Genomic DNA, 26748 nt, shown 5'->3' on the forward strand with positions numbered 1-26748 from the left:
CCCGAGGAAAGTGGGGCCTTGGGGGAGGCCCTCCCATGGTGCCTGGGGGTGCCAGAATCAGCTCTTGGCCCTCGCCACACCAGGATGACCCAGCATTCTCCAGGGAAAGTCCAAGAACAGGAGCGATTTTATTTTGAGAACAGCCGATAATCTATAAATATAACTGGGGTGGGGGAGGGGAGCGAGAGCACAATTGGGTTTTCAACATTTAATTCCCGAGGGTCAGACTGAGGAAGGGGGGGCTGACTTTGCTGCCCTCTGGCCCAGGGCATCCTCTGCCCTCCCTTTGCTTGCTGGGTAAATAGGGGCGCAGGCGGCCCGTCCCCCACCCATAGGCTCAGAGGCCAACAACTCCCCGGTAGATGGGCTGAGGGTGGGGCCCCAGGATGAGGGGAGAGCTGCATGCCCCTCCCCATTGGCCACACCGAGGTCGGGGGGGGGGGGGGGCGGGGGCCGGCCCTGCTTCACACAGACTGCAGGCTGTCAGGGAGGGGGTCCCCCAGGGGGGAGCCCATGCAGGCCAGGCCTGGGCAGCACAGGGCCTTCTCGGCCAGCAGCAAGTGGAAGGGCTTGGGGGACAAACGGTCGTCCTCCTCGCTGGAACAGTCCTGCCGGACAATCCGGTTGTGCTGGCGGCTGAACTTCCGGGCCTTGATGCTGGGGAACAGGTCAACCAGGGGGAGGGCGGTGAGAGGCAGAAGGGAGGTGTGGCCACAGCGGGGAATCGTCCCCCTCCCCCCCAGAACTTCCCAGGGCACCCCGGCCTGGCCGATCCCTTGGGGGCTTTCACTGTGACCTGGGCATCAGGGCTTTGGGACTTGGAGGACAAGGAGCCCAGAGGGTCCCTGTCCCCTCAGCTGCCAGTCCTGCCCACCCCGCCCTCCCCCTTACCAGTAGGGCCTCCTCTCCTGCTTGGTCATCACTCGCCACAAATGTGCCAGCTCTTTGGTGGCCGCGGTGGATGCAGTGCCAGGGCAGGCTCTGCCGGAGGAAGAGGAGGGGGGGGGTGAGAACACAGAAGCAGCTGGGCCAGGTGCAGGGGGCTCTGCTTGGGTCCACTTGGGCAAGACCCCTTTTAGGGGCTGTTTTCCCATTTGACTTTACCTATTCCAAGGCCCCTCTTGGCTCTGATGTCCCCTATTCTAGGCCCTTCTCAGCCCTGACATCTCTTCTATGGGGTCTCTCAGCTCATTCTTCATCCTGATGTCCCCTGTTCTAGGGGCCCCTCAACCCTGATGTCCCCTGTTCTAAGGCTCTTCCCGGCTCTGACATTCGGGATTTGAAGATTTAAGGGTCTTCCTCACTCTGAGTCTCTACAGCTGGCCAGAATCTCCAGTATCCCCTCCCCTACAAAAGCCCTGAGGAGGGGGCTTCCGTATGGGACTCGGGGGGCCTTTGCCCTCAACCACACGTTCCGCTGGGCCTGGAGTCTCCCCTTGAGTCCTTGCACAGTGTATGACGCCTACAAGTCGGGCAGGAATAGTCCCTCAGGGGGGTGGCCGGGAGCTGGTGTCCAGCAGTCGTTGACCTCAGCCAAGTCACTTCATGGAGGCCGTTCCCCTAGCCAGACAGCCCGGGGGGGAGGGGGCTGGCCTTCAGCGAGCAGAGAGCGGGCTTGGCCCCACGGGAGGGCTGGGTCGGGGCGCCCGAGCGGCCGGGCCACGCACCCACCGGATGTACTGCTTGCGGTTGAGCCGGCAGAACATGATGAAGCCGTTGACGCACTTCTTCTTCAGCTGGAAAGGGCAGTGCGCCTTCTTGGTCTCCTTGTGCCTCCCGGAGCCGCTGGTGCTGCTGCTGTTGCCGCTGGCGCGGCTCCGCTTCCGCTTCCTCCCGAAGGTGGGCAGGGGCAAGGCCCGCTTGGTTGGGGTCCAGGTGCAGTCGCTGTCCTCGTCGCTGGAGGACAGGAAGCCGTCTGGGGTGGGCTGGGAGGCCTGGGGCGGGGGCAAAGGGCTTAGTCTGGACCGTCGCCTGCCCAGTGCCCAGCGCCAAGCGGCGGATGGCAGGCGGCTCCGAGGTGATGTCGCCCGGGGTGGGAACCTCAGCTCGGACCCAGGGAGCACATGGCCCTCCAGAGAAGTGGAGAAGTCACTGGGCAGGGAGGTGGCATACGGCCCCTCAGAAAATGAGGGACTGGGCTGCTCTCGAGGTCCTCCCAGCTTTCATGTTCAGAGACACAGGGAACTCCTTGGTGCCCCCAGAGAGCTTCCCCCCAAATCTCTACCTGCCTCATTGGTAAAACGGGGAGCCCCTCTTCCCTCCCAGGGTGGCTGTCGGGCTGCCGTGGGCCTGGCCCAGAGGAGGGTCTGTATCAAGGAGAGCTGCCGCTCTCCATTAGGGCTCCCCCTTCCGGGCTGACTTTTCAGGCCCCTTGCCAGCCCCTCCAGCCAGCTCCAGGTGGCCAAGCCCCCTCAAACAGGACACCAAGTGTCGGGGTGCTCCCCACGCTCGATCTCACCTCCTGCCGTCTGTTCCACAGGGACACGAGCTCAGTCACCCCGGAGCTGGGGCTGGAGTCAGTCTTGCTGGTCTCGCTCAGGGAGAGGTAGCAGTGGTCAAGGGAGAACGCCGACTGGAAGAGGTCGAGGGAGTGGGGAGGGTCCGCGGGGGCCGGGTCCTGGGCAGGAGAGAGGGAGCCGAGTGGCGGCCAGCCTCCCAGCCCAGGTCTTTTGCTCCGCGGCGGCAGCCGGCCCCCTGGGCCTGCGTCCATTTGTTCTAGGCCCCAGGACTCCCCAGGCTGGACTGCCTGACCTTGGGGCTCCGGCTTCTCCCCGAGCCATAAGTGGGGGAGTGGGGCTGGGGCTGGGCGTTTTACAAGACCAGGAGGCCTTTGGGAAGCAAAGGAAGGGGACAGAGCAGGGAGAGGCCTCTGAGGCCGCTACCTTCTTCTGCGGGGTGCCGGCCAGGCCGTCCAAGCAAGTGGAGGACTGTGGACTCAGGCAGACGTCTTCAAAGAGAGCTGTGAGTAGAGAGAGGCAGGGGTCAGGAAGCCTTCGGGGGCTTCCTGACCCCCAGCCCATGGTGTGTCGGTACTGGGACATCACCTTGGGTAAGGCTCTCGGCGCCCTCCTGAAGGAGCTTCTCGGGCAGCAGTCGGCCCGGAGAGGTGAAGAGTGAGGGGCTGAGACCGAGCTCCTCGCCAGGTTGGCCAGATCCAGGCCAGCTCCTTTTCCGGGGAGAATCCACCAAGGGGCTCCCTGGAAAGCAGAACGGCAAGCTGAGCTGCAGACACGCCCTGCCACCAACAGACTTTTCCATGAACCCCAAGGTGGGTGGAACCCCGAGAAGGATGACAGGTGCCCAGAAAAGCCCCCCTCCTGCCCTAAGAGTCTTCTGCAGCAAAGACAGGGCAGCAGGAAGAACACTTCCCAGGGCAGCCTCTGCGCTCCCAGAAGGCTGGGGTTCAGCCTTGACTCCAGAATGATGAAAAAGAGCCTTGCCCTCTCTAAGCCTCAGCTTCCCTAATTGTACAGTGAGGGATCAGATCAGGGGGTTTCCCAAGGTGCCGCCATCCTTGATCTCCTCCCTGCCAGCAAGGATGCCCCAACATCTGTTCGGATCTAGGATCGGGGACCACAACCCGCTTCTGATTTTGCACACCCAGGGGCTGGGCCCGGGCTCCAGGGTCAGAAGAAGGGAGGCCAGAGAGACGGGCTCTTGCTCACCAAGGGGGCTGCCCTCGGGGGGCCAGGCTGAGAGCCAAGGCCCTGTGTCCACTGCCGCCTCCTCTTCCTCCTCACAGGAGTCATAGAACACCAGCTCCTGCCTGCAGGTTGGAGGGATTCAAGAGGAACAATCAGAGCCTTGAGCATTTAATCCAGCCTTCACTCCACAGAGGAGATGAGGATGCGGATATGATTCCCCGAAGTTGACACAGAACTAGAAGGGACCCCAAGAAACGGCCCCTAGCCCCAGCCAGTTCCGGCCTCTCTGGGAGTCCCCGCATCCTCCAGGGTGCAGCCGAGGTACCGGGCCTTCCAGCTACAGATCCATCCACTCCCTGGTCTTCTGGCCCAGCTAAGCCCATTGACTCACAACCACAGAAGTGCCCAGTGGATGCTGAGGGCCAGGGTACAAAGCAAGGTAGAACTGCCCTCAAGGAGGAGCCAGCGCTCCTGGGAGAAGTCCCGAGAAAGGTAACGGAGAGAGTCAGAGGCCAGCAAACCAAAGGCTTCCAGAGCTTGGAAAAGCCCCACGAGGGGTCTCGTGCAATCCCTACCTGAGCAGGGCTCCCCAGGAGCCACCCCACTTTCCTCCAGCCACAGTCTGTTCCTGCTGTGCCTTCTCCTTGGGCCATTAGTCTCTTTTACCCACCTGCCCTTCAAATCCTAGGGGATAATTCTCGGGTCTCCAAGCTTTCTCTCTTCCTGGAAGACCATCACATGATCCTTGATTTGGAGGCCCCCCCGGCCTTCCTTTGAGCTCTGTCCTGATTGGTCACTGGCTTTCCTAAAGTGACCTGACAGGGCAGAAGGCTGCAGGACCACCCCCCTCCTTAGCCGGATGCTTTGCTCACAGAGACATCTAAAGACCGAGTGATTTGCCTGGGATCCTGGAGCCAGAGTGAGACTTGAACCCAGCTCTCTCCCCATCATGCCATGCTCTCCCTCAGCTCTCAAGCACCGTCATTTTCAGAGCTGGAGCTGATCTGCATCGGTCGCAGAAGTTCCCTACTCCACAAAAATAAAATCACAAATCCAGTGTAAAATGGAGGAAGAAAACAGCTGCATGGATTTCGCCGGCCGCCATATTGCTCTCCACAAGACCCTGGTTCTTTTGCCCAAGGATATCAGCTCGCCCAGCCCCCGCGGTCCCCATCAGGAGTCGCTGCCCACCCCGGTTTTCGGCTCTTCATGTCACAGCGCCGAGTCCCACCGATCCTCTTTCTGGTCCTGAGGCTCCTGTCTCCCCCAGGTGCAGGACACCTCTCCCAGCTCCCGGCCCCGGCTGCTCTCCTGTGGCCATCCCGGCCTACTCCTTATGGCCATTGCCTCCTTCCTCCTAACAGACTGTAAGCTCGCCCAGGTCAGGAGCCCCGAAAGACCAAAAAATCTTCTCTGGCTGAGGCAGCTGCTGGTGCTTGGCCCAGAGGAACGGGGCCTGGAGTCAGGGAGAGCAGGGTTCGGCTCTGGCCTGTATGCCATAACTCTGGGGCCCTGGACTCGGCCTGCTGCTTTCCCAACTCTGAAGTGAAGGTGATAATAGCATCTCTCTCCAGGGTGGTTGTGAGGATCGGAGCCCTTAGCCCAACGCCTGGCACACAGTAGGTGCTTAATCAGTGCTGTCTCCTGACCTGAGCCCGCCATATTTGTTGTAGGTCTGGGAAGCGCCCAGATGCGGGGGTCAGGATGGCTGGTGACGGCCTGACCCCTGCCACACGAGAACTGGCAGGCAGAATTTGGCACGGTCGGTCACCAGGCCCTGATCCCCATCTCCAGGGCTCTGGGTGGGAGGCTAGAGAAGGCAGAGCTGCAGAGATAGACTGAGGAGACGCCAAGGGCGCAGTTAGGGTTGATGGGAAGGAAAGCCTTGGGCTCCTTGGAGCTCCTCCTCATCAGCCAAGGTCTCCTGTGCCATTGGGCAGGGACGTGGCCAAGGAGACTCCTAGTCAGTCAGCCTGGAAGACTTCTGAGGCTTTTCCAGATCTCTAAGCTTCCTCCCCATCAAGCCCGTGGGAAAGAGGTCAAAGGCAAGCCCTCCTTCCTCCAGGAGGCTCCCCCTCGGCACGCCCCTCCCTGCAGCTTCCGCCTGAGCCTCCGCTGGCTCCTGATGCCCCCAAATCCCCCTCATGCGTTCTGTGGCTGCCCTCTTCCCAGCAATAAGTGCAGGCTGAGGACTGGAAAGGGTAGAAACCGCAGCCCGATTCAGAGCCTGGCCCTTTCAGGGGCTCTGGGCCCCGGCACGCTGCTGCCCTGCTCTGGTGCAGAATGAGGGGCCTGGACAGTGGGATTCCCAAGGTCCGGGCCCGCACCGAGCGGCTTCTGCTTCTGGCATCGGGGAGGCTCTGGGCGGGGAAGCATTAGTGGGCTCACGGGGCTATGCATGGAGGCAGCCTCTGGGAGCCCAGCGCGGCCCTCCAGCCCAGGGCTCTTGGTGGCCAGGAGAGCAGGGAGGCTCTTACCTGGGAAGAGGCTTACTCCAGGGCTGAGGTGGCAGGTACTCATCACCAGCTGCCTTCGGGGTCTCACAGGGGGGGCAGGGATGCTCTTCCTGGACACTGGCTTCTCCACAGCAGGCTGTAGCAGGAGAGAGAGATGGGGGACAGCTCTGCCTGGCTCCCTTTGCCGAAGGCCAGGAAAGGGAAGAGGAACCCACCATCCTTGTAAGGGCCAGCCCTCCCTTCCCAGCAAGAACCTCGGCCTGTCAAGCCTTTCCCCCTGCAGGTCCGTGGCACTCAGGGCCGAACACTCGGAGTAAAGTGAGGGGAAATGGGGTGCGGGGGGAGGAACCAACTTGCTAAGCAGAAGTGAACCCCGCCTTCAGCCATTTCCAGAAGGGTGAGCTCAGCTCCGCCATGAGATGGGGGCAACCAAGACTCCAAGTGATGGCAAGGGGTGGGGTGTCTCCTGACGAGAGCGACTCCCCCCACAGCTGCTCCTCTGCTTCTGTTTGGGGCCGATTCCTCCAGAGGCTGCTTTCCCGGCTGGGAGGGGCTTCTGCCCAGGGGCAGGCATAGATGAGCCCTTCGATCTGAGAAACCAAAGGCACGGGAGTTGAAGCGGCATCCAAGACCCCGTAGGGGGCAAAGCCCCAGACCCTCCTTCCAGGGTTCAGTGCACGGTGAAGCAGCTAAGGGAGCACTAGACTCGGCTCTTCCTGACGCTCACTGGCTGTGTGACCCTCGGCAAGTCACTTGATCGCTAGAGTTGCCTTGATTTCTTCATAGGTAAAATGGGTATTAAGGTAATAGCACCAACCTGTCAGGATTGTCATGAGGATGAAATGAGATCATCTGGATAAGAGCTTCAAAGCTTCAAGGGCTCTATAAATGGGGAATCGGCTGGATGACATGGGAGACACTGGCCCGGGAACCATCATCAGCCCGTGTGGTCCAGGAGCAAAGTGGAAGTGAATTAGGCCAGGAGAACTGCGAGAGACTCCGTGCGTCCGCCCCACGGCAGAGCATCCCGAGCCCCATTGGTCCCATCAGCCACAGACAGCCCCAAACTCTAAGTGATGTCATGTGGGTGCTCCTCAAGAGCAAGGCCAGCCGCCCACATTATGTCACAAAATATTGGCTGGGGTGCGAGGCACGAGGCAGACAAGGGGAGACTGCCGATGGTGCAGGAAAGGGGTGGGGAGAATGTACAAAAATGGGGAGAAGTTTGGGAAAGGGTCCTGAAAGGGGTGGACTGGGGGGAGGGGGAAGAGCTCACTTTCGCCTAGGCAGTCAGGGATAGCTCAAAACAAGAGGTGCCCATCTGAGTTGGGCCCCAAGGGAAGGATTCAAATAGGGAAAGGAGTCCACAGGGAGGAGCGGCAGAAACAAAGACACAGCCAGGAGAGCAGACAGGAAGAGGAGAGAAGCTGTCGGCCAGTTTGGGCAGATAGGGCCAACGAAGGTGGGCCTCGAACGTCAGGCTCTAGAGTTTAGACTTCACCTGCTGGGGCTGGAGATTTCTGGACAAATGAAGAGGCGGAACCAGAGCAGTGCCCTAAGAAAACAACGTGGCCTTTTGGGGGGCATAATGAATCGGAAGGGGCAAAGAATGATTAAGTGCCTCTGTTCTAGAGCAGCAGTTATCAAAACCTCAGCATTCACTGAAGGTTAGATCCAAGGAAGAAGTGAGGTGAGGGAGATTCAGAGAGCATACAACTGTTTGATAAAGTGGAAAACCTAAGTTCCCAAGGGAGAACAATTGCTGGGAAAACTAGAAAGCAGTCTGACAGAAATCAGGTTTAGACCAGATCCTTACACTACAGCCTATAATGTGTACTGAGTGGATACGTGATCTTAACGACCGTCCTATAAAAACATTAGCGGAACGATCTTGTGCCATTCATAATTATAGGTAGGAGATGTAATCTTAACCAAGCAGAAAACAATACAATAAAATAATACTGATTGCTTGAAACTGAAAAGTTTTTGCAAAGTCAATATTAACGCCTCTAGCACAAGAAGAAAAGTGATCAATGAGGAAAAACTCTTTGGATCAAATTTCTTTGATAAGGGTTTAATATCCAACATAAACAATTAACACACACCTACAATATATACAGGCACAATGCATGCATGCATGCACATATACTTGTCTATTTATATAAATGATCAGAGGAGAGGATTCTGGGAAGATGATGGAGTAGGTTAGAAATTCTCCAGATTTCCCTCACAAACAAAGCAAAACAGCCTTGGGGCAGAAAGCTGTTGAAAACTAACCAGAGTTGGAGTAGAACAGAGGCTCTCCTGGGATAGATTCAGAGAGAGATAAGAGGGTGGGTGGATGGGTAATGCCTCCAGGGTAGCTGGTATGGGGGTAGCCTCAGGCCCCAGCCACTGACACTTTCTTCTCTCAGACAGTGTAGAGAGTGGGGATCTGAGTCCCTGAAGACTGAGGAAGACCAGGCCCAGCTGTGCTATAGACTGAGGCCAGCATCTGCCTATTGAGTGAAGAAGCAGGGACTAAAGATGATCACACTAACAAGCTCTTATTTTTAAAAAATGAGCAAGCAAAAGAGAAAAGAACCACCCATAGCAGGAGGGAAGACCAGAGTTCATCTTCAGACTCTGAAGTAAAAAGAAAGTCTGGCCTATCCCCAAAAGTAACATAAAATGGTTAGCCCTAAAAGAATTCATGAAAGAACTAAAGAAAGACTTTTAAAATCAAATGAGAGTGGATAAGGAAGAACTAAAAAGAAAAAAAGAATCATCCAAGAAAAACAAGATTACAAAAAGTCAACCAAGTAGAAAAGGGAATCCTGAGTCTTATGGAAGAAATCAACTCTGAAAATTAGAATTGGGCAAGGGGAAGTCAGTGAAGTTATGAGACTAAGAAATAATAAAACAAAATATAAAGATGAAAAAAGAGAAGAGAAGATGAGATCTGGAGAAGAGATCAAGAAGAGAAAACATAAGAGTAAGTGGACTACCTGAAAGCTATGACCACAAAAAGAATCTGGATACGAGACAATAAATAAAGACATTTGTTGTGAAGTGTTAGAACAAGGCATGGTGGGGTAGTAGAAATAGAAAAAAAATCTACCAACCAAACCAGTTCATATATATTGGAGCCACAATTAGAACCACACAAGACTTATCAGTGGCTACAATAAAAGACCGCAAATCTTGAAATAGGATATATCAAAGATATAAGGAACTACAGTTAAACCCAAAAATATTATATCCAGCAAAATTAAGTATAACACTGAGTTCCCAAAACAGATATTCAATGAATTGCCAGATTTTCAGGATTTCTAGACGGACAAACCAACTTAATAGCAAGTTTGACATATAAGAGTCAACATCAAAGATTAATTTCAAGGGACTAAATGAGGACAAACTTTTTGTTTTATACTTTGAAATGTAAATCATAGATCTAAGACTATCATTAGTAATTAGGTAATTCAAAAGAAAGATTGGATTACAGTTGAGTACAATGAGATTTTAAAAACCAAAACCATTGCAGGAAAAGGTAAACAGTAATTATGTTATAGGAATGAGGGAGGAGAACAAGAATTGACACAGAGGAATTAGATAGGGGAAGAGGACTAATAGTTGTGAAATCCTATTCCTATTGGAAATGGCTTAAAGAAAGAACAATACATATATATCCAGAAGAGTATAAAACCCTACAAGATTTCTAAAGAAGAGGCAGAGGTAATAGGATAGGGTTTTTTTTTTTTAGAAAGCTATATAGATTAATGGGAATGGGATAAAGAGGGAGGGAAAGGATGGGAGGAGGAGATAAGGGAGGGATCCTTGAGGAGAAGTTAAATAATAGCAAAGCAAGCTACCAGATAGAAGTAAAGTAGAAGAGTTAGTAGGGATAGAAAATAAGAGAGATACACAATAGCAATGATTAGGAGTAGTTTTTACTAGGAAAAGTAAGGATGGTAATTATGTATCTCAGAGTCTAAGTTTAAAAAGATTCAAAGGAAAGAAATCTACTGTCAGTCATATTAATATTTTGTATGTATATGTGTGTATGTAACTATATATATGTATGTATATATAGATAAATATATCTGTGTAACTAAAGCCCACTTGGAAGAGGAAAGGGGGAAAAAAGAATAAAGTAAAAATTGCACAGTGGAGAGCAACCCCACCTCCCCCAACAATCTATGAAGAGACTTCTGGGCAGACGGCCGAGTACATCAGAAAATTCCAAGCTCTTCAGATTTCTTCCACAAACAAAACAAAATTGCACACAGGTGAACATAGACCACTAAAAAAGTGGAGAGCCCTGGGACTAGCTGGGTTTGGAGGCAGCCTCAGCCCCAAGCACATGAACTTTCACCTTTGGGACAATGAAGACTGAGGAAACCTTAGCTAATATGGAATTCCAGGCTCAGCTGTGCTGTAAAGACACAGCACTGGATGAAAAAGAACCAGCATAACCGGTGAGTGCAGAAGCTGAGGGACAGGGATGCTGCTGGCTGCAGGCACATGTAGGAAAACTTTAGGTTTGGGGTTTCAAGTCAGAAAGGAGAAGTGAAGCTAGAGGTACCATCCCCTCCCCCTCAACCAGGATTAAAGGCGGTTACACTAATAAATTCTCATTAAAAATAAATAAATGAACCGTCAAAAGAGAAAGAATTCCATCACAGAAACTTATGATGGGAATAGGGAAGATCAGAGTTCATCTTTGGAGGAGAACATTAAAAGTAGAAAAAGCCTCTTCTATCCCAAAAAGTAATATTAAATGGCTACTTGTCCAGAAAGAATTTATAGAATTCAAAAAAGACTTTAGAAATCAATAGAGTTTAAAGAGAAACTAAAAAATAAAGAAGAACCATCCAAGAAAAACAAAAAGATAATGAAATGAAAGTCAACTAACTAGAAAAAGAAATAAAGAATCTTAAAGAAAATGATTCTTTGTAAAATTAGAATTGGGCAAGGGGAAGCCAGTGAAGCTATAAGAGAGCAAGAAATAACAAAATAAAATATGGAGGTGGCTCCAAGATTGCAGAGCAAATGCAAGGACTCATAAAGCTCCAAATTGTTCCAAATTTCTTGAAATAATGATTCTAAACAAATTTTAGAGCAGCAGAATTCACAAAAATATGGCGGCTGAAGACAATTTAGAAAGTGAGCAGGAAAGATCAGTGGCCTCAGGGTGGGAATCCAGCACAGGATCCCTGCAGGCTGGTCAGTGCAGTTTATGCCCCAGGGCCAGCAAAGCAGGAACTTGCCATGGGGCTTCTCAATCAGCAGCAATACTGATAATTTCTAGACTTCTCAGCCCAGAGATATCAAAGATGACACTGAAGGTTGGCAAGAAGGGTCTGTCAATAGGAAGAGAGAACTCTGGGAAACCAGTGAACCAGAAGTGGGCATGGAAGAAAAGAATGCTTACAGTTAGATCTCTAAAAGGATCTCTGAAAACAGCTTGGGACAGTGTACCCTCCACCCTGGAAACAGAACTCAAATAATAGGCTGGGAAAATGAGCAGACAACAGAAAAAGTTTCTGACCATTGAAAGTTACAGAAGATCAAAACACATTCAAAAGAAGATAATAAAGTCAAAGCTCCTACATTCAAAGCTTCCAAGAAAATTAAGAATTAGTCTTAGGCCATGGAAGACCTAAAAAGAATTTTGAAAATCAAGTAAGAGATATAGAGAAAAAAATGAGAAGAGAATTGAGAGTGGTGCAAAAGGAAATAGAAAAGGCTGATGAGGAGAATACTTTAAAAAGCAAAACTGGCCAAATGGGAAAGAAGGTACAAAAACCCACTGAGGAAAATAATTCCTTGAAAATTAAATTGAGCAAATGGAAGCTAATGATTTTATAAGAAATCAAGAAACAATAAAACAAAGCCAAAAAATGAAAATAAAAATAGAAAACACTGAGAAAAAAAAAAAAACTGACCTGGAAAATAGATCCAGGAAAGAGAATTTAAAAATTATTGCCCTACCTGAAAGCCATGATTAAAAAAAAAAAAAAAAAAAAGCCTAGACATTATAAATCATCAAGGAAAACTGTGCTGATATTCTAGAAACAGAGGGTAAAATAGAAATTGAAAGAATCCACTGATCATCTCCCAAGATGAAAACTCCCAGAAATATTAAATATTATAACCAAATTCTGGAACTCCCAGGTCAAGAAGAAAATATTACAAGCTTCCAGAAAGAAGCAATTCAACTATAGTAGAGCCTCAGTAAGCATAACAAAAGATCTAGCAGCTTCTACATTAAAGGATCAGAGGGCTCGGAATATGATATTCCATAGAACAATTGAGCTAGGATTACAAACAAGAATCACCTACCCAGAAAAACTGAGTATAATCCTTCAGGGGAAAAAGTAGACATTCAATGAAATACAGAGATTTCAAGTATTCAAGATGACCAGAGCTGAATAAAAAATTCGATTTTCAAATACAGGACTTTGGAGAAGCATGAGGAGGTTATGAGGAAAGGGATAATCTAAGGCACCTAGTAAGGTTTATGTATTTACATTCTTACATAGGAGGATGATACTTGTTACTTATTATAACTTTCTAGAGGCACAGGTGTGAGTAGAATATGAAGGGATAGATAAAGAAATAAAATTAAGAGGTGAGAGAATAATATACTGGGAAAATGGAAAAGAGGTAGAATGGCATAAATTATCTGCCATAAAAGAGGCAAGAAAAAGCTTTTACCATGGAGGGGGAAAGGGGAAGTGAAGGGAGAATGAGTGAACCTTACTTTTATCAAAATTGACTCAAAGAGGAAATAACTTACACACTCAATATTGATCTAGAAATCTATCCTACCTTACAGGACAGTAAGAAGAGAAGAGGATAAGAAAAGGGAGGAAAATAATAGAACAAAGGGTATATATTAGGGGAGGGTTTGGTCAGTATTAAAATACTTTGAGGAGGATCAGGGTGAAAGAACAGAGTATTAAACAGAAGAGAAATACAGATAACAATAGTAATTGGGGAAAGAATTTTGAAGCAAGTTTCTCTGATATAGGCCTCATTTCTCAAATGCAGAGAATTGAGGCAAATTTATTTAAAAAAAAAGCCATTCCCCAAATGATTAATGATCAAAAGATATAAACTAGGCTCAACAGGTATATAAGATCATGCATATCCTTTGACCTAATAAGACCACTATAGGCATAAATCCCAAGATTTAAGAAAAAAAAAAGGAAAAAGAAAAAAGAAAAGGACCTATGTATACAAAAATATTTACAGCAGCTCTCTCCTCAGAGCAAAGAATTAGAAACTGAGGGGAATGCCCATCAATTGAGAAATGGCTGAATAAATTGTGGTATGTGATTTTGATGGAAAATTATTGTTCTATGAGAAATGATGCACAGATTGCTTTCAAAAAAACCTGGAAAGTCCTCTGTGAAATCAAAGTGAAATGTACTGTACACAAATAGCAATATTGTGGGATGATCAGCTGTGAATGACTTTGCTATTCTCAGCAATACAATGATCCAAACTACTCTGAAGGATCTATGATGAAAAATGGTGTCCATACCCAGAAAAAGAACTGATTGTGTATGAATACAGATTTAAGCATATTCTTTGTTATTTTTACTTGATTTTTTTTTTTTTGAGAGTTTATTTTTGGGGAGGGGAGGGATTTATATTTTATTTCACAACATGACTAATAGAGAAATGTTAAAAGAAATAAATCCTCTGTGCCTAATATAAATATGAGTGTGTGTACATGATGAAAAAATAGAAGAGAATGTGAATCATAAAAAAAAAAAAAACAACAACAGATCTGGAGAACAAGTCAAGAAGAAAAAACATAAGAATTGGACTACCTGAAAGCTGTGACCAAAAAAAGAAAAAGAACCTTGACATAAGAAATGATCAAAGAAAATTGTCTTGAAGTAACAAGAGGGGAAAAGAGAAACAAAAAAATCCACCAATCATCACCTTAAAGGGATACTACAAGGAAAACACATAGGAATGTTAATTACTGCTAAATTTCTAAACTCCCAGGTCAAAGAGAAAATTTTACAAGAAACAAACAAAAATTCAAAAATGCAGAAGTTACGATTAGAATTGTACAGGATTTATCAGCAGCTGCAATAAAAGACCACAGTTCCTGGAATATTATGTGTTGACAATCAAAATAACTAAGCCTGTACCAAAAATATCCATCAAAATTAAACATAATATTGAATGAAAAAAAATCATTCAAAGAACTCAAACATTTACAGGATTTTTTCTCAACCAAATATGAACTCAATAGAAAACTTAATATATAAATATAAAAAAATATATATAAAAGCCAAAATCAAAGACCAACCAAGGACAAACAATTTTATATGTGGAAATGTAAACCATATGTCTAAAAGGGACTGGATAGTCCAGTAATTGGATAGTCCAAAAGAAATATTGGGGCAGAACTGGATATGATCTGATTCTAAAAAGCAAAAATGAATAGGAAAAGGTAAAAATAGCAATTATGCTATATTAATGAGGTGCAGGGGAAAACCAACTAGAGGCATTAGATAGGGGAGCGGGGCTGGCAGTTCTGAAAACCTACTCTTGTTGAGAATAGATTAAATACCACCTTCTAAAATTTACAATGGAATAAGGAGGGGGATAGATAAAATGGGATATAGAAGGGTGTGTGGATTTACAGCAATGAGATAATATATATAGATTAATGGGAATGGGTTAAAGAGGGAAGGAAGGAATTAGGGAGAGAGCTATGGGTTGGGGAAGTTAAATAAAAGCAAAGCAAGTTAAAGAATAAAACTAAAGTAGAAGAGTTAACTGGATAGGAAATAAAAGATGTAAACAAACACAGTAACAAAGATCAGGAGTAGAATTTATTAGGAAAAAAAGACTAATAATCATGTCAAATTTTAAAATTCAATCAAGAGAGAAATCTATATTATATGTCAGCCATATTTATATTTTAGATACATGTCTACTCATGTATAGATACATAGGTATATTGTGTGGGTATATTTGCATATATGAAGATGTTTATATAGAGATACATGTGGGGTATGTGTATACACATATGTACATATGCATATGTGTGTATATACATGTATAGTATCCATGCTTAATTGTAGCCTGCTTGGGGAAAGTGAGGAAGATGAAAGGGGGAAAAAAGAAGGAAGGTAGGAAGCAAGGAAAGAGAGGGAGAGAAGGCACAGCAAAAAACAAAAGAATAACGAGAAAAAAGCAAAGATGGACAGTCATGAATATATCTTCTATTATTATATATACTTTTTTGAAATGGAAATTTGTTATATATTGTGAATCCTTGCTGATGTTCTCCTGGACACATGACAATGTTTATTGTTTTGTTTTTCCTGTTTCTGTCTTTTTCTATTTAGTTTTAATTTTTTTTTTTAAGAAAACCTACAAAGAAGCAAAGTTGGACAGTTCTGAATACACTGTTTTCTACTATTACATATGCTTTCTTAAAATGGAAATTTATTGTTATATATTTTGATTCCTCTCATGTTCTGTTGTACACATGACAATATTTTTCTTTTCTTTTTAATGTTGTTTTTAAGTTTTAATATATTTTTAAAATAATAGCTAATGACCATTCTCCAGTAGAAAAATGGTCAAAGAATATAAAGTTCTCAAAAGAAGAAATGCAAAGTATTCACAACCACATGAAAAAATTACTAATAAGAGAAATGCAATTCAAAATACCTCACACATGCAAATTGGCAAAAATGACAAAATATGACAACACTTAATGTTGAAGGGGGTAAAAGAAGAAAGACGCCATAATGCGTGGTTGATAAAGCTGGTACAATCATTTTGGGGAGGCAATTAGGAATTATGCAGAGAAAATAACTAACATGTCCATATGCTTTGAATCCAAGATTCCCTTATATCCCAAGGAAGATTATGAAAAGGAAATCCTTATATAAGTACTTCAAAATAATTATAGCAATATTTTTGGGAATAGCTAAGAATTGGAAACCAAGGTGATGTCCAAGTTGAGCCAAACATTTTGTGGTCCATGAATGCCATAGGGAATATGATTGTGATAAGAAATGATGCATGTTGGGGGCAACTAGGTGGCACAGTGGATAGAGCACCAGCCCTGAAGTCAGGAGGATCTGGATTCAAATCTGGCCTCAGATACTTAACCCTTCCTAGCTGTGTGACTCCGGGCAAGTCACTTAATCCCAATTGACTCAGCAAAGAAAAAGATCCAGAATCCCTTCTTTTTGAAAAAACAAAAGGCTTTTGCAATACTGAAGGCCAAATGTCTGAAGATGGTGGCTAATAAAATATGGAGAAAAATTGTCTATGAAAAAGCTCAAGCCTAGCATAAGGACTGCAGACAAACATATAGAAGTGAAATTTGGCTGCTTAGAATGGCAAGCAAAACTGGCACTTACTAGGTACCTGCTGAACCCCAAGTTAGCTTTTGTGATCAGAACTGGAGGTCCTCTGATAGCCCAAAGGTCCGAAAAGTATTGTAGCTTCTTCATCTTTGCCAGATCTTCAGGGGCACTTTTGTTAACTTAATAAGGCATCAGTGAATGTGCTGAGGGTATGGTTGGTACATCGCATGAGGTTACCCAAACCTGAAGTCTGTGAATGGCTTGATTTACAAATGTGGTTAGGTTCTGGTCAAGAAACAGAGAACTGCCCTGTCTGCGCAACTACCCTTATTGCACAATCTCTTAGTAAATATGGAATTCTCTGCATGGAGGACTCAATCCACTGTTGGCAAACACTTAAAAAAACTGCCAACAACTTCCTCTGGCCCTTTAAATGACCCTCTCCATGGGGCAGAATGAAGGGAAAGATTCCTATTTTGTGGAAGGTGGAGATGCTGTTAATAGGGAAGACCAGGCCAAGAGACTTCTTAGAAAAATGAAACTACAATAATTGTTTTTCGAGTGGTCTGTTAATAAAAGTGCCTGTGATAAAAAACAAAACAAAAATGAGATGTGTGATGAATACAGAGAAGCTTGGAAATATCTGTATGAATGAACGCAGAAGGAAGTAATCAGAGCCAAGAAAACAACACACAGTGACCACAATGTTGTCACAATAAAAAACCAAAAGTAAGCAAAGTTATAAAGATCAAGGGGGACTAGCGGGAAGAGAAATGAGAGGACACGCCCAATCTTTCTGGAGGTGGGAGATCCACAGATGTTACAGATTTGAGCATCTGTTCAGACTTTTTCATTGTAACCAGTTGTGCTGACTTTCCTCTCCAAAAAAATACGATTTCTCTCTCAGGGAGGGGAAAGGGGACAGATACATGGGATACTATGATGTGTAAGAAACAAGAAATATTAATAAAAATTTATTTTTAAAAAAAAGTGAGATTAAGCCTGTCCGAGGAAAGAGCCCTGGGAGCAGGTCTGGCTTCTGAGGATAACCACTTATTTGTCTTTTGAGGAAGTCACGCTCTTCTCCACCCCAGCCGCTATAAAATGAGTCCGACTAAATCAGCACTTTCCACTGGGCCATGGCTAATATTTACCAGTCTATGAAAGAAATGCTCATTATCGTTAAAATTTGTTAATTGAAAAGATCTGACTCCTCCTCTTCCCTGCCATATCTCCTTTCTTCCCTGGGCCTGGCCTTGGAGATGATCTAGAACTCATTGAATAGAGGAGCTGAGGGTTAGGGTTAGCAGCCCAGAAGGCCCCACTGATGCACGAGGGGTCCCCATTTCCCCACTTCGACCAAACCAGCCTTGGTTACAAGAGGGTTCTGAATCAAATAGGGCCCGGGGCCTGAGTGATCTGTCACAGCCACGATCTTCCTGATATCAGCTCATGTGTCCACAGCACCTGAGATTTAGGGAGCGCTTTCCTTACGGCGTTCCGTGAGCCCCAGCACCAGCGTGGCACCCCCACTGTTGGGATCGGGATCCAAAAACTAAGGGACTGGCCCCACGTGGCCTGAGGCCTTCTGTCTTTAGAGAGAGTCCTAGGATCTACAGGCCATCGTTGGCCCAAGCTGAGCACGTTACAGGAGCATCACAGGGCAGGGAGAGAAGTGCCCACCCTGGGTCCCAAGGGGCATGAGCAGCAGAGTCAGGGCTCGTCTTCGGAGGCAAGCCCCACGTTCTTCCTGCTGCGGCACATGTGGGAAGGTGCTGTCCTGTGAGCGGGCCTGGAAGGAGCAGAACCCCCCAGCAGCACAAGGCAGGGGGCAGGCTTGCCAGGGATGGGGGCACCGAGCAGCCCAGCCTGGCCAGAGCAAAGGGCAGGAGGAAGTCGAGAGTCAAAGGCCACAGGTTTTTCAACCTGCTAGCAAGGATGTCTCCCGAGCAGCAGGGAGAGCGCTCCAGATGTTTGCTAGGAGAAGAAGAAGACCCTGCCACCCAAGCCTGGTGGGCTCTGGGCCAAGAGGAGGCCTGTCCGGGTACTCCGGCGCAGCCACCTGCACCAGCCAGTCAGCCAAGCTCTAAGCACCCCAGGGCAGATCATTTTCATTTGGTATCCCATTTTACAGAGAAGAAACTAAGGTTCAGAAAGCGAAAGTGACTTGCCCAGACCTACAGAGCTAGTAAATACTATATAAATAAAGACCAGACTCTGGCCCTGCTACAGCTGGAAGAGTCCCCCAGCCTCCAGGTGAAGACCTCATGTGATGAGGAGTCCACGTGGACTGGGGCATCCCGTTCCAACTTGGAGGGGCTCTAAGGCATTGCTCCACCTTCCTTTCTGCAGCTCCCAGTTCTGCCAAGTAGCTGGGCCTAGCCCTTCCCACCGGGCAGACAGGCTTTGGGGCCCCGGAGCTTTCCTTCTCTGATTCCCATATCATGTCCCTTCACCCAATTTTCACCCGTCCTGGTTTCTGCTCACAGAGAAGGCGCGGCTTGCTTGGAGGCCCCCCAAGAAGGAGAAGCCCAGTCTTGGGGCTTCCCTCCCTGAGGCCCCAGCTCTTTAGGGCTTACCTTCTTTGTCTGTGGGCTGGAATAAGAGAAGAGACTTGGCCATGTCGATGCTTCTCTGCAGGTGCTCTATGTAGTGCAGGACATGGAGGAGGATCTCCTTCTGTGCCAAAAAGAAACAGAGGGTCCACGTGGGATCTGGGAATCAGGAGGAGCTTCCCCACCATGGCCCTCTTGGAGCCCTGGAGCCAGTGGAGGCTTCCTCAGCGGAGGCTTGCCCCAGCCATCCTCCCGGGTCTCCTCGGGCTCGGTATCATTGAGCCCCAACTTACCAAGGAACATCCACAAAGACCTCTGCCTCAAGGGGTGCCGAAGAACACCCCCATTCATGTCTAGACTAGGGGGTGTGGGATGGAGGAAGCTTCACTGGACAGTGTCCAAATGAAATAGATCTCAGCCAACCAAGTGGCCATGTGGAGAGAACCCAGACCCGGAGACAGGAAGAGCTGAAATTCCCTATCACTTGGGGGATGTTGGGCAGCAGGTCTCTTCCTCAGTTTCCTCATCTGCCCACGAAAGGGCAAAGTCCCTTCAGGCTCTAATAAGATTTGTCATTAAATGTCTGCCCATTGTCGCTGCTTCTGCTTAGCCTTGGAGGGTGAAATAGAGACTGATGAGGGCCTCCCTCAGGGTTACCCAGGGAAGAACGGCCCAGGAAATGGGGGACCTTGCCCAGTCCATACAAGACACATCTGCTGAAGTCGATTGGCTGGCCCAACTCCAAGTGCCATCACGAAGGCTCTTGGGAAAGGACTGGATGACCACTTGTTCCCTAGAGAGTTGGGCATTCCTGCTCCAGGCAGAGGTTGGACCAGAGGACTTTTCTCAGCAGATGTGGGGAGTTAGAGAGGGAAGAAATGGCCAGAGAAGCTGAGCCAGGAAGGATCTGCATTGTGAAGACAGTGTTCCAAGCTAGAGAAAAAAATCTAAGAGAGAGTATGGAAGGAGCCTGGCACGTGAGAGGGCAGAGAGGGGGCGAGTCTGGTCAGGGGCTGCCATCTGCGTGATGTAGGCTCTGTGGCCTCCAGAGGGGCTGGTGAGGCTGGATGAGGGGGAGGAGGCTGTGGTTCAGAGTTATCTGGTGGGCTGACCAGGAGAGATCAGAAAAATCAAGGAGACCACAAAATCATCATCCGTAGCAGCTGGAAAGCCCCAATTCATCTCACTTAATCTCCCTTTTCAGGTAGGAAATGAAAGCTTCCCAATGGCCACGGATGGGGATGCAGAGCCAGGCTGGAGCCAAGATTTTCTGGCCTCTGGATCATCCCTCCCTTACTCTGCCACGTGCCTGCCAGACTCACGACTTGGCAGAGTTCACATGGAAGGTGCTGCAGCCTTAAATTTACACCAGAATGGTTGGCAGTGGGGGTCAAGGGAAGGAGGAGGCAAATCTGAGAGAGGCCCTTTGAAAAACCACTATACTTTGACAAGATGAGGGAGCTGAAGGAGAAGAGCCATGGTTAGAGGAGGTTTCCCCACAGACCCAGGGAAACATGGGAGTTCTCTTTTGGAGATAGTGCATTTGAGGAGACAGAGAAACACCTAGGGGGTCAAAGAAGGCCTTAAAGTGGCAAGCTGGGTGAGAGAATGGGCCTGGAGGCACCAAGAAGTCACCGAATCCCAGGATGGTAGCGCTGAAAGGGACTGGAGGAAAACGGATCAACAAGTATTCAATTGGCACCTGCTAGAAACTGGGAGAGGAGAGGAAAATGGCACAGTCCTTGCCTTCCAGGGAGCTTCCATTCTATCAGGGGAGACGACACAGAAACAGATGTCCATACACAATTAATACAAGGAAATTTCAGGGAGAGGCATTAACCTAACAGAAAAGTTTGGAAGAAACGAGGGATCTGAAGAAGCCCAGATAAAGAGGGTGGGTGTTCAGGCCTGGCAGATGGCCGGGAAGGCGTTGGTCTGGGAGGAGCAGCCAGTTTGGCAGAGGAAGTAAAGGGGAGAGCTGGCCATCAGCCAATAACCACATCTCATATCTTAAGCATTGGAAGGGACTTTCTGGAGTCTGGGCCAGGAGTCGCTTGTAGAGCCACACAACTAAGCTGTCCATTGGTCTTAGCTTGAGGACTTTAAAGAGCTACCAGTCCTGTGGTTGCCTGTCCCATCCCTGGATGCCTCCATGGCTCCCCTGACATGGCAGTGCCTGCAAAGCTCAAGGCCAGGGCCAAGCAGAACCATGGTGCCTTCTCCTGCAGGGCCAGCTCATCCAATGTTCCAGTGCCATCCGATCCATCCATCGTCTCTTCTTCCAGCACGTCACAGGGCACAATTAGTACGAGAACGAACCCCAAAAGACACTTGGCGCAAGACACAGATTTGGAGGCTCAGAGAAGAAGCGACAGCCTAAGGGTCGCCCCACAGGGCCAGATCTCCAGCCTCCAGATCCCAGACTGTCAACTACATCCTCCAGGAAGTGTGTTGCATGAGCAGTGTCACATTCAGCTATCTCTGCCGAGAGGGGATAAACACAGTGAGCCAAGCAGCAAACTTGGGGAGGGGTCCTGCTTCTCTCCCAGCAGCCCTGCTGTCCCCCCTCAAGGGCTGATGGATGGTCATCGTGGTGAAATGCAAGGAGGATTTAGCACCAAAGGACCTAGCACGGGTGTTATTTCCCCCAGGAGTTTGAGCAGGTCCCCTGACTTGCAATAATTTCTAAAGTCCCTTTGGGTTCCAAAATCCTAGCACCTTCTCCACCGGATCATCCACTGGCCCACTTGTCTCCTAAAGGCCCCTGGCTCCCGTTGCTGAGACTTGCCTGCTTTCCCACAGCCCTCAGCCCACAATCCCCTCTACCTTGGTGAGTTTTTTGCTGCTGGACTGCAGGGGGATAGGCAGAAGCATGGCTAGCTCTTGAAGAGTGTTGGTGTGATTTCGCCTCCGTTTTCTGTTCAGGGAGAGAATGCAGAAGAGGTTAGTGAGAACGCCAGATGTCAGCCTGGAGCCCAATCCTGCCTCTAGGTTCTCAGGAAGGAGATCTCAGCTGTTCCTTGTACAATTGGATCAAGAGTCCCCCATCCCCAAACAGGTCACTGATGCACTGTGCTATCTGTTCATCGGGTATTTTGAGTGCTTTGGTCCCTGCAGTCCTGTGAGGTAAGTAGTGTTAGTAGGCCTCGGGTGGCTAAGAGGATTGGCCTGAGTTCAAATCCTGTCTTAGACATTCACTAACTATATGACCTTGGCCAAAGTCACTTCTCCTGTCTCAACCTCAGTTTCCTCAACTATAAAATGGAGATGTGAATAGCATCTACCTCCCAAAGGAGCTAACATACTTATTAATAAGGCCCATTTTACAGATACAAAAACTAAGGCTCCTCAAAGTTGACATGGGGACCTGGGATCAGCCCTCTCAGCTGACCCTGTCCCAGAACAAGCTGTTTCTCCTCACTGGGTGCTGTTGGCCCAGCTCAGCACTCCCCTGTGGATTTACATCCTGGGCTCACCTGCCTCTGCCAGGCAAGCAGACCCCTGCTCTATTTCCAACTTTTGCAGTATTTATCCCCAATACCTAATGTTAATGATAACAAGAAGCCTTTGTGTTTCTATGGGACTGTAGAACCTCTAAATCAAAAGAAGGTGCTCTGGGAAGACATAAACAGGCTCAAAAAACTGGACCTGAGGAGCTCTGTTAGGCCCAGAGGCCCCAGTCCAGAGGGACAGCCTGCTGATAGGTTTTAGTTCAAGTTTCACTGACTTAGAGCTGTTTGGGGAAGAATAGCTTGGGACCATGGGAATGGAAACATAAAGCCCCCACACAACAGAGGCCTGCTTACAGACAGACCGTCTATGTCCCAAGCTTCCACCAAATAAAGCAAGAGAGGTTCCTGGGGGCTTTGTCTGGAACCAGATCAGAAGCAAGAAGCTTTCAGCTCCCTCAGGGGATACCTTTGTCCAACCTAACACCAAGCAGGACTTCCCACAGCATCACCGTAACAACGATGATGTTTATATAAGGATTTAAAACTGGCCAAATTATTTATGTGCATTAATTTAAACCCTCCCAACCTAGTAAAGTCAGTACTCCCATGCTATTCAGATGAATCTGCCATGCCATAAATGTGGGTGCTCCATATAAAGTTGCAGATGGAAAGGATCACATCTTATCCTGTGCAACTTTCATCTGTGTTCTGTAAATCCTCCAAAAGAACTCCACCCAGTTTGCTAGAGAACTTGCTCTAAATCAGAAACTTCCAACTTGGGGCTCACATAACCTCAAGGGAAAGGATGGCCAAGTCTAGAACTCCTTTCCTTTCATAATGAATACGCAGATTAAATGTCTCTTATCCAAGGCTGGCTTTCTGTCTCCCCAGAGTTACTATTCATTGCCTTTACCGCCCCCTCCACCAGATTGCCTTCAGTCTACTCTGTGTGTGTATATTTATAGAGATAAATATGTATATTTCTCTATCTATCTAATGTGCACCAAGTTATCTATTGTTTCCCTATTAAAATGTAAGCTCTCCAAGGGCAGGAAGTGTATTTGCCCTTCTTGGTACCCCCCAGCTCAAACGTTTAATAAATACTAGTGGATGTAATGGTTTGCCTACAGTCACACAGCCATCATGGCTGGGACCCCAAAGCAGCAGTCCTTGACTTTCAGTGAGCTGGGCTCCATGGCAAACCATCTGATTTCCAACAAGGTCCTTCTAGCCCAGTGATGGGGAAATCCTAACCCTCAAGAGGTGATCCCTTCCCTTTTAAGTCCCTTTTCTTCTTTTCAAGCTCCAATCAGGAACCTCTCTGCAATATCCCCTCCCAGGCCGGCCCTCTAGGCCAAGTTTCCCAAAGAAGTTGTCTCACACAGGACAAAGTATTTAAAGAATCACATTATTAAAAAATTCGGGAATAAAAAAATCTCAAAAATTGTCTTACTTGCCTCCCTTATTTTTCAGATGAGGAAGCTAAGACTCAAAGAGAATTGACTTTTCCAGAGCCACACGAGTGGCCTATGTGGAATTAAAGCACAGATTTTCTGCCTCGATTGCAATGTTCAGCCCAACACCTCTTCCCACTGTTAAGCATCTCTAGTCCTGTACTCTGTTCTGGTACAATGGGGAGACCCTTCCCCATCATGGTCCTTCCTGTTACCTGTCACTGGAACCGACTGGGCTCATTCTGCAGCCAGGGCCTCCTTGGGGCCTTTCAGGGGGAAATGGGGGTCCACTAGGGCCCCACATCTAGAAAAGGAGATGAAAGGAGATGAGGTAATGAGCAGGGCACTGGCCTCTGACGCCCACAGGGCTGGGACTTCTCTCTCAAAGACCCAAGGCAGAGTTCAGAGAAAGGAGGCAGAATCTATGGGGGTCATCTCTGCGCCTGCGGGGCCCTGGTGGGAGGAAAGGAAGGTGTGGGGAAGACAGAAGGGAAGGGGGGTGAGCTTTCAGGAGAAGCTCTGCCCCATGGAAACCAGAAGGGAGATGGGGGGAAGAGGGAATGTGGAGAAGGCTCCCTAACACAGGCAGGGGATGCTGGGCCAGGCGCTCAGAGATGCAGGCCAGCTGGGGATGGGGGAGCCTGGGGAAGGACGGGGAGGAGGGCGGCCAGGGAGACTGGGCTCCCGTGCTGGAGGGAAGGAACCGAGGGGAAGAGCAGGGCATGGAGGGAAGGACCCGGGTCTCTTCGGGGAGAGGAGAGAGTCCGGATCTGGGGGCAGGGACTCTAGGAAATGGGGGGAGGCCTCTTGGAGGCAGGGCAGAAAAGGGTCTGCGGAGCCACTTAGGGAGAGGAAAGGGAAGGAGCCCGGAAGCAAGGAGGATGCCTGGGGAGAAAGGGGCGGGGCAAGGTCTGGACGGGAGTAGAAGGGCCCGGGGAGCAGGGAACGAGCGGGGTGCAGACACGCGGCAGGGACCACCGGAGCGTGGGGCGGGTACGGGGGAGGGGGAGCCGGGGCAGACAAGAGGAAGGGCCAAGAGGAGCTGGGGGCGGGGAACAGTGGAAGGAAGGCGGGTCGGGGAAACAGGGGAGAGGGCGCCAGGCCGGGCGGGTGCAGACGCGGGGAAGGGACCGGGAGAGCTGGAGGTGGGGACCGGGAGAACACTGCGGGGGGGGGAGGGGGTGAACGGGGGAAGGACCTGAGCAGATGGGACAGGGTACAGGAGAGGGGGCGGGGCGGGGGTGGGGCCAGAGGAGCTGGGGGCGGGGATCGGGCAGAGGCCGCTGGGGGGCGCGCAGGCAGGGGGAGGGACCAGCTGGGCCGGGGGCGGGGCATGGGGAGATGGACCCTCCCTGAGGGTGGGGGCGGGGATCGATCGGGCAGAGGCCGCTGGATGGGGCGCAGGCAGGGGGAGGGACCAGGTGGGCTGGGGGCGGGGCATGGGGAGATGGACCCTCCCTGAGGGCAGGGGCGGGGGGGTGGGGGATGTGCTCCTTCGCTCCCCCTTCCCAGTAACCTCCTGCGGCGCTTCCTCCAGCCCCGGCCTCCTTCCAGCAGCACCTACTCCCAGATCGATGCCCGGGAGCCGGCGCGAGACCCCGGGGCGGGCTGGGCAGGGAAGGGGGAAGCCACGGAAAGCTGCCACGCGCACGCGCGCCCGGGGCTCCGGCGTGCGAACCCTGGGCCCGGAACCTGGCGCGTGCCGCTGCAGCCGTCGCTGCCACCTTCGTCCTCGCCCGCGCTGCAATAAAAGCAGCCGACTTGAAGCCCCGCTGCAGACTCCGCGCGCCTAACCGGCTGGCCAATCACGCGCCGTCTCGCCTCCTTGTCCCCGCCCCATCGCCCTGCAGCGGGCCTCGCGCTGCCCGCCTTTCCCGCGCTTCGCAATCTCTGCCCTGGATTGGACGGAAGCCCGGCAGGCTCCGCCCCTCCCGCAGTCCTCCAGCCTCTCGGATCTCTCACTGAGCAGAGCTGACTCGCGATGCTCCGCCCTCAGTCAGCTGACCCACGCCCCACCGTCACGAGGCGCTTTTTCCCAGCTTTTTAGGGAGCCCCGCCTCCCTTCCCCCACAGACTCCGCCTCCCCCCGCCCAACAATTCCCCGAGACTCCCAGTGTTTGCGCTTCCTCGGCTTATCAACTGTCAACCGTCAACTGTCAGCCTTCAGCTGTTAACGTCCCGGGGGGAGGGGCTTCGGAAAGAACATGTCACCACCCCCTTTCCGCCCTCCTGCGCCCCACTGCTCCCACCCCCTCGCTTTCTCCCGGCCTCCAGGGCCTCCATCACGAGCGAAAAGCGCTCAGAGGCCAGAGTCCCTCGTTTTCCACGCGGGGAAACTGAGGCACGAAGCATTTTACCCGCATTTCCCTCCCCCCCCCCCCCCCCCCCCCCCCCCCCCCCCCCCCCCAGCCCCAGAAGGCCATCGTGGCCCAGCCCTGGTGGAGCAAACCATCCAGAAGAATGAAAGGGCTGCCCGGGGTGGATGGAGGTCTTCCTGTGGGAAAGGTCACGTGGCGTGGTGCCAAGGGACCTGAGCTGGGGAGCTGGGAGCCCGGGGTCCAGTCCCCGCGGGGGTCATTCCCTGGTAGCTTCCCCGCCTTCAAAATGAGGGGTGTGGGCCTAGATGACTTCTAAGGTCCCAAGGGCAGGCACTGCTGCTATCACTTCCATTTCTCAGATGGGGAAACTGAGGTCCAGTGATGGGGGTGGGGGCGGGGGGACAAGGGACTGGCTCCCAGTGGCCCAGGGAGGATCAAGGTTTAGCACGGGGCTGCCCACTCCTAGGCCCACTCCTTTCCCTAAAGGGAAAACGGCTGGGCCAAAAGACCCCCATCGTTCCCGGGGCTCAGG

General features: G+C 49.8%; 1 protein-coding gene and 1 pseudogene across 4 annotated transcripts; one reads left to right on the forward strand and one right to left on the reverse strand.

The window, feature by feature from the left end:
• Positions 1–97: 97 nt before the first annotated feature.
• Positions 98–26239, reverse strand: BHMG1 (basic helix-loop-helix and HMG-box containing 1). Of its 4 annotated transcripts, none has more exons than XM_031963866.1 (13): positions 25415–26239; positions 24114–24202; positions 21819–21909; positions 19017–19113; positions 6454–6690; positions 6122–6236; positions 3666–3766; positions 3045–3197; positions 2883–2959; positions 2459–2617; positions 1672–1934; positions 892–981; positions 98–657 (listed from the first exon to the last, which is right to left on the reverse strand). In XM_031963866.1, the coding sequence occupies exons 2-13, from the start codon at positions 24200–24202 to the stop codon at positions 465–467; spliced, it is 1665 nt and encodes a 554-aa protein (XP_031819726.1). In that variant the 5' UTR covers positions 25415–26239; the 3' UTR covers positions 98–464. The 4 variants fall into 4 exon arrangements, with proteins under 4 accessions (XP_031819726.1, XP_031819725.1, XP_031819728.1 ...); XM_031963865.1 differs by having other exon boundaries at positions 19017–19116; XM_031963868.1 differs by lacking the exons at positions 24114–24202; positions 25415–26239 and adding an exon at positions 19286–21473 and having other exon boundaries at positions 19017–19116.
• Positions 16242–17576, forward strand: LOC100929486 (annotated as a pseudogene).
• Positions 26240–26748: the final 509 nt, after the last annotated feature.

Source organism: Sarcophilus harrisii, chromosome 3, assembly GCF_902635505.1.
Source record: "Sarcophilus harrisii chromosome 3, mSarHar1.11, whole genome shotgun sequence".
Taxonomy (NCBI): Eukaryota; Metazoa; Chordata; class Mammalia; order Dasyuromorphia; family Dasyuridae; genus Sarcophilus; species Sarcophilus harrisii.

Bases quoted from the DNA above. Each gene is read 5' to 3' on its own strand.
- BHMG1 (XM_031963865.1), bottom strand. From the start codon at position 24,202: ATGTGGGGCCCTAGTGGACCCCCATTTCCCCCTGAAAGGCCCCAAGGA. The intron at 982-1,671 runs GTGGGTGCGTGG...TTCCTCCGGCAG, and splicing joins AACCGCAAGCAGTACATCCG to AGCCTGCCCTGGCACTGCAT. The intron at 658-891 runs GTAAGGGGGAGG...CCTGTTCCCCAG, and splicing joins CAGGAGAGGAGGCCCTACTG to CATCAAGGCCCGGAAGTTCA.